This window comes from Coffea eugenioides, chromosome 5 (genome assembly GCF_003713205.1).
Source record: "Coffea eugenioides isolate CCC68of chromosome 5, Ceug_1.0, whole genome shotgun sequence".
NCBI lineage: Eukaryota > Viridiplantae > Streptophyta > Magnoliopsida > Gentianales > Rubiaceae > Coffea > Coffea eugenioides.
The window spans coordinates 36,519,393-36,527,279 of record NC_040039.1 but is presented as its reverse complement, the minus strand read 5'-3'; the positions used below and the strand labels follow the sequence as shown (position 1 = coordinate 36,527,279).

The 7,887-nt window shown below is 32.7% G+C and overlaps 1 protein-coding gene across 1 annotated transcript; it reads right to left on the bottom strand.

The window, feature by feature from the left end:
- Nucleotides 1-2,174: 2,174 nt before the first annotated feature.
- On the bottom strand, nucleotides 2,175-4,104 carry LOC113770870 (cysteine-rich receptor-like protein kinase 25). The gene is made up of 2 exons (XM_027315485.1): nucleotides 3,201-4,104; nucleotides 2,175-2,315 (listed from the first exon to the last, which is right to left on the bottom strand). Exons 1-2 carry the CDS (start codon nucleotides 4,066-4,068, stop codon nucleotides 2,278-2,280), a joined length of 906 nt encoding a protein of 301 aa, XP_027171286.1. The 5' UTR covers nucleotides 4,069-4,104; the 3' UTR covers nucleotides 2,175-2,277.
- Between the last annotated feature and the right edge of the window lie 3,783 nt (nucleotides 4,105-7,887).

Genomic DNA, 7,887 nt, shown 5'->3' with positions numbered 1-7,887 from the left:
TAGATTTCACCACAAGAGTAGGGAAATTATAGTATTGGCTAAATTTGGTTCATTGACAAGAGCAAGTTCCGATAGGTTGAGTGAAATGTACCCATAGCAAGGCAAGAGCATGAGTGATAATTGGCTATTTCATCTAGAATCAGGTACATTTAGTAGATTCTATATCCTAGAATATTTGTGTTTAATTGAGTTTCTTCAAGTTGTTAATTTTCTTTGCGTTGTTTTAGCATTGTGGTTATTTTATTTAGTTAAAATTATTGATTAGTTTAGATAATAGAGTGAGTTAAGAGTCTAAGTAGTTGGAAGTGATCCTTGTGGGATCGATCCTAACTCCCTAGCACTATGAGCCATGACCTATATACTTGCAATGAACGAGGGAATTAGGTTAAAATTTAGAGCGTAGATTTGAAACTCATCAATATATATATATATATATAAAACTGGTTTAGATGCATACTATATATATAAATTTTGATATTTAAATTTAAATTCAGATAATGTGGTATTTATCCAACCCCATATATTGACAGTGTAGAAAAGACTAATACTATATATGTGTGTATATGTTGTGTGTGTTTTGAAAGATCAACGGAAAGAAATATAATAGAGAGGTCGAACCACAAACCTATGTCCAACCATACACAGCCGCTCCCATTTTCTCTCATTTTTGGAAACTAACTCTTGGCCTATATTGTTTGCAATCACATGATTCAAAGATGTAACTTTGTAGCACCAATTAAGATGTGGAAACGGTTAAAACGTTAGCACTATGAGCTCTCTTCCGCTTATATTGCGAACTAAAAAATGTGAGATGTGACGAAAATATGGATAGGGGATAGAGAGATTATTATCTTTTTGGATCTAGAGTCCCACAAGTTAAATTTTATCAAAATTAAATTAGTTGGTTAATTCTTATATTGATATAAATTCATACACTTTGAGTATAAATTCAAATTTGTAACTCATATACTTAAATTAATATACCACATATAATAGGAATTACATCAGAATTATACGATTTTACATCAAATATAATAAGAATTATACAAAATCGATTTAAACAGGTAAAAGTCAACTTCTGAGTAAGACTTCAAAAAAAGAGCACAAAGTCAAAGCCGGGTTGTGTTGATGTTCCAAATGGATTAAAGTGTCCGTATGTTTGGATTGGAAATTATTTGAAATAAATTATTTTGAAAAAATTGTTTGGATTACACATCATTATTTCCACCTTATTTACACACACTGACTCGTTTGCATCATCAACACATTTTTCAATCACCTTTTTATTTCACATATATCACATCAAAAAAAGTGTTACAGTGTATTTTTTCACAAAATTATCTCAAATAATTTACTATCCAAACACATTCAATAGCGACGGGTGGTTTCGTTCTATACATTGTTTTTTCCATTTACATTCACACAATCTAATGAAAACTATATATATATATATATATGGGATAATTTCAGATACCTCCCCTGAGGTTTCTGACAGTCTTACTCTCCTCCCTTGTGGTTTCAAAAATATCACAAACCTCCCCTGTCAGAATTTAGGTTCCATTTCTTACATCATCATGGCCAAAAAGACTTAAATACCCTCACAAGTCAGCTAATATTTTGTGATTATCAGGATAAATACATTCTAACTCACGTAATTATTTTTTTCTATGCTATATTTAATCTCCTTTTTACATGCATATATGGTCAAATAACTAACACCTAACATGATGTATATTTTTTTAACACCTAATTATTCCAAATTTATGCGTACCATTACACTACTTTTTATATATATACACAGTCAAATAACTAACATTTAATATAATGTATATATTTGTAAACTAATTGTACCTCATAGATCACCCCGTGTAAGGTGTTTATAAGCAAATTAGTATTAGTCATATAGATAAAATTACATACCCACTGCAGCTTGCAAGGAGATGCACAAGTGGGTCAAAGTACCAATAAGCATTCCAAATATATTCATATCGTTGCACTATGCATATTGCTGCGATGACTAATTGCAATATTCATGTGAACAAATAATTGCATGTTCACAATTGCAATATTCATGTGAACAAATAACAACAAGATGACAATTGAAGTGGAGCTGGCTGGAAAGCAAAATTGTTGCCATTGGCATAGTGGCAACAAAAGACAACAATGTGCACGCTGCATGGGCCATGCGAGACAGAAGTACAGGTGACTTTTTACTGGATTATTCTGCTGCGCTCAAATTATCATTGTGCAAAATTAGATAAAAGCCTTGGCCAGATGTTAATCTACTAGTTTCATCCGCTCAGTTGTTACGAATGCTGCGAACTCACAACACACAAGACATCAGACTTTTTGCTCAATTAGAAGATATTCACATGCTCAAAGCTTTGTTTATGAACTGCTCATTCAGTTTGGCTGAAAACCAGTGTAATAGATTAGGGAAAAGAATTAGCAAGTATGCTACTACATTAGTGCAAGATGAGGAATATCTAAGTCCTCTGTGTCAAGCAACACAATTGCAAAGCTCGTGATGGGCCTTTGCTCAAGTTTGTATAGCTTGTTTTTGAAATCAATATATTTCTGCATGTTCAATAATTTTTATACATCATACTTGGTCGATAACATGGTGTACATTATTTCAACCAGATTGTACATTCACTAAGTATTTATATACATGCTACTTATTGAAATAAACTACCTCTCTACTAAATATGTAATGCACTCTCATAAGCACTAATGGTTGATTTAATATGCAATTGGAACAAATAACCATCTAGTAAAAGCTTTTGATATAATATTATTGATGAATAACATATTGTATCTGAAATTATCCCTTTTTTCTAATTTATTTTTTATTTTTATTAGTTTTCATTATTTCACTAATATAATTTGTACACTTACCTCAGGGGCATTCATGGAAACAAAATTCCTTCTCCTTCCTGAAAACACATTTTTATGTTCACTTTTGACATCATGAGCTAATTTTGTTACAAAATCCTAAACCTCAAGGGAGGTTTGTGATATATTTGAAACCATAGGGGAGGAGAATGAGATTGTCAGAAACCTCAAGGGAGGTTTCTGAAATTATCCCTATATATATATATATATATATATATATGTATGTATGTATGTATGTTATATGACAGGCCAGTTTTTAACACAAAACAGAAACAAAGATGCCTTAGCAAGGCTCCAGAACTTACCTTTACTGGAATTAGGCGGTGGCGGTGGTGCAGAATTTGGTGGAGGACTAGCAGGAACATGCAGCTTTGGTGACAGCGGTGGTGCAGAGGATGCAGTATTGTAGAAGCGGTAGAGCTCATACCTAATACTACAGCTTGGAAAGAGTAATCTTCCTCCTATTGGAATACCACCAAAGAATCCATATGAAGGAAGTTCCTCTATAGCTTTTCTGAGGCAACTTTTGCAGTCATCAGCGGATAGATCAGGTGTGCACTCTGCAAGGGTATACAAATTCCGAGCTTGATCCGCAGGTTGATCCGCGCTCTGTAAAGAAATATTGCCTTCTTGAACAGCAAACTTTTTGCCCCAGGTGTCATCTGCAGCCTGATTTGCAGCTTGATTCAACAAATTTCCCAAGTCCATTCCGAACTGGTATGATACTGATCCGGTGATATTCTTTGGATTGTACAAAGAATAACCAGGTGTGAAAGCAGCCTTGGAGAAAATTGTCTGGTCGGAAAAGCGTAAGAAGCACTGTTCATACCAAACAATAGCAACCTTTTGATCCGGGCACACCTGAAGTGCTTGTATGCTGGCATTTCGTACGCATACTTTGCAAACATCAGTGTTGACATCACCTCGACAGAGAAAGAGGCCATAGACAGTAGTGTTAGAAGGCTCGTTGCCAGTACTGAAATTATAGAAACCATTGATGTCTGTCCGAGATGCATTCGAATATAGAATGTCAAGCGTCAAATTCAGATTGGTTCCGTAAATGCTGCCGGTAGTACTGTTAGGATCGTAGGTAGCGACTAGACAGCTGTACCCGAGAAAATTCAAGCCCGCGGGGATAGTGAGTGTGGTATGGAAGCTAAGCAAACAAAGCATGTAATATTGGAAGTGGAACAACAAATTTCTGGAGATCATTTCAAAGGCAGGCACCAAAAGAATAAAAGGCTAAAAATCCGCAAAATACAGTTGTAAAATATGAGCCAAACTTTTGGTTGAGGGATCATGAAAGTTATACAGGCCACGAAAGCGAGTAGTCTAGGATGACTTTACTGTAGCAATTCGGTCAACCAAGTCGCGTGGACGTGAAGCATCGGCTGAATGGTATTGCTTTTACTTGATTGTCAAATGATTGTCATGACACCCCTAATGTTTTCAGTATTCATATAAACCCTGCGCGATTTTATATAAAATAGAAATTTTACAAAATAAAAAATCCCATGTAACACTGTTAGTTGAACTGTTAGTATTGCTCTTAAATATTAAATCAATCAACAGTTAGACCATCTTGTATAAAATTATAGTTAAATTATGTGAATAAATACAAAATCTATAAAGGATTAAAGTGGATATTCATGTAAATTGTAGGAGTATTAAGTGGATATTATTAATTTACCACACGCATTGTTGGAGCACACCTCGTTCAGTCACTATAACTATTGGTGTTTTCAGTCTATTTTTCATATTACATGAAACAATAGGGGTTTATGTGGATATTTCGAAATCTAAAGGAGATCATATAGTAATATAAAAATCCAGGGAGATTATATGTAATTTACCATAAAATCCCGTAAAGTCTGTCGCATTTTAATTGGATTGAAACTTTCCAATAATTTTCGTTGTAAAAATGTCAATAAACTGTCCCACTACTTGTGTTTGCAATACATACAAGCATCTTCACCATTTTGTCGAACTGATTTACGTTTCTTAAATTCTTCTTCTTTTGGTAAAGTGGACACATCATAGGACATCATCAATTCAAAGAAACCTCAAGGAAAGAAACGTTTACCCATTTATTAATGACCAATTCCACGTTCATGCTTGCTTTTCAAAAATTTATCAAGTTCAAGGGCCACTTTTTGAACATATTTACAAGGGTGCACTGCCTGCAGCATCAGTAAGAAGAGACCATTATGATGGTTGTTGATCTTTGTTTTCTCAAGAAACCGGTCACAATAGAGCTACTCGTATAAAACCTCGTTTATGTTATCAGTTTTAGTGAACCATGTGCTTGTTAGCATTGCAATTTTAATGTAAAATTAACTTTTTAGAATTGCATTGTTATTTACATTATTTTTCATTCGTGTTAAGAAATTATGGTATAAGATTTTATATCTCATTCAGTATTTTCCTTATCAAAATCACCCAAATTTACAGCATTCATGTTGTTCATAAAATTCTTGCTTCTAGTTTAGATATTTATTCTGTTTAGTAATTATAATATGGTGCATTCTTCTAGGGCCTATTAGAGTTTTGATTTCATATATGCTCAAATTATCAAATGAAAATAATTTTTATTTTTTTATAAATTATTAACAAATATAAGGCCCAAAACGGGGAAAAGAAGAATAGATTTTTAAAATTGAAAAAAAAGAACTTAAAGAAAAAGGGGTTTTTCGAGAATAAAAAGGAAGTAATATTCTCTTGCTCCATATTCAAACTTTAGAAAGGAGTTAGGCGATGACCAACCTAAAAATATTTCAATTTATTTACAAATTGTTATTGTTCTACATTAGAATCTTTAAGAATACAAGAAGCATTAGAATCTTTAGAATCTCTACCCTATGGTACCTTATGGTCAAGTTCTAAAGCTTATAATCCTAAAAATTTAATGATGAAAACAAGAAGAATTAATGGCTGAAGATTCGGTTTCCATGATGAAGGTTTGACATTTTCATGATTTTGTACTTTCAAGAACGTGATCATACTACAAAATTGGAGAACCTATTAAACCTCGATGTTATATGATTGACAGGTGTCGAACATGTACAATAATAAATTCCAACTCACGATCAAATATAAACGAGTACAATGGCAAGTACGGTCGTTTTCATAGGATTAGAGGGAAAATCTGTTTCTTTCTAAGTAAAAGCTAATTTTTTTTTTGGGGGAGGGGGGGTTGGAGAATTAAAACTAAAGTAAATAATCAATGTGACTAAAAATAATTAAACTAAAGCAAATTAAATTTAAATCAAGGATTAACAATCTTTAACCAAGGATATAACTCGCGAAGTGATTCATACAATTGCTCATCGATACAATGATTATTTCATCCATTCGTTAATAAACAGATTATAGTTATCACACGCGCGATAAACAACCAACTTTTCCTTATTGTCTCGATAGTTAAGGTATGCTCGTTAACTACTTCTCTAACTAAGAAATAACTTTAGGTAAGTCCGTAGAATTTAATTTCTTGATTGCATTATAAACTAAAAAGCCTTGTTTTATTCAATAAATACACTACCAGGGTTTATTTAAATTAGATTATATGTCTCCCTAACATGAAACCAATTACACTAGTCGCCACGAATTTAAGGCAATTAAACAATTACAGTTTTCAATGCCCTAACTAGGAATAGTTCATTAGATTGAATTAAATATCAAGTGCCTTTGATATTCAAGCAACTAACAACTATGAGAAATTAAACCAGAAGACATACGAATACTAACGAATAAAAGAAATTAATAAAAATGGTTAGATCTCACAGATGTAGATGAACCAAATCCTTTGTTATCCCCTGACTATAAATGAAAATTAGTTACTCTTCATCAAGAGTAATCCAGGCAATTCCATTGAAGAGAGTCGCATAAGCCCTTTTACAAAAGAAGAAAAATAAAGAAAAATAAAAGACAAAGAGAAAAGCCAAGCAGCTACTATTCTTCAAGGCCACAGAGTCCTCCGCAATTGTCTTTCTCCGCGTAGTAATCAAACGGGAGCTGGCCTTTTTTCTCCCAATTTCCTACTTTGTATCAACTACTAATAATAAAGACGTGTTTCGTAATTAGAAAAGATACTATAAAAGATAATCTTCTACGTTTCCTAATTCAATACTATAACTAATAAAGAAAATCAAAGTCTTCCAAATCTTCAACCAAAAGCTGTCCGGAGTTCAACTCGGACTTGAAAATCTCCATGTGCAAATTCCTAATCATCTGGACTCGATAGCAATTTTTAAAAAATCACCCCTTTAATCACTTTTTGCTGCACCTTGACAAGTAGATATTTGACGTGTTTTTAGAGTGTTTTATTAGTTAGTTTTTGTGTGTTTTAATTAGTTTTATAGCTAATAAACTAAGGGGCTGCTTGTTTCACAGATTGGAATCGGAAATGAAAATGGAATCATAGACTCTGGTTTTGGAATTAAAACTTTTCATTCCAATATCTAGCTTGGTTCACACATTGGAATTAGCATCATTCCAATTCCTGATGCTTGGTTTGATGAGTGTTGAATTAAATGTAATTAAATTCCAAATTTACCCCTGATATAACAATTCTTCTAAAACAAAAGAATTACACATACGACAAATTAACATCTTCATAATTGTAACTACAATAGTTATTAACTTTTTGATAAAACATAAGAAAATCATAAATAATAAAAAAATTAATACCAGAAAATAAATATAGTGGCTGCATTAACAAGGAGTAAATTCCCAAAAAAATGAGTTTTTAAACAATCACCCAAAAGGTGACGATTTTTGAGTCTCTTCCCAAAGGGTGAAAAATGCATCCAAGGAATGTGTTCTACCAAAAAAAAACGCAACTTTCAAATACGTTATTTTATGTTTTGGAAATTTGTTTAAATATGAAAAATTGGTTAAATAGCCCATAAGATACCAGCTCTTTATGGGAAACTGACAGATTTTGTAATATGTTTTGTACCAGCTTTATGGGAAACATACCAGCTATTTATG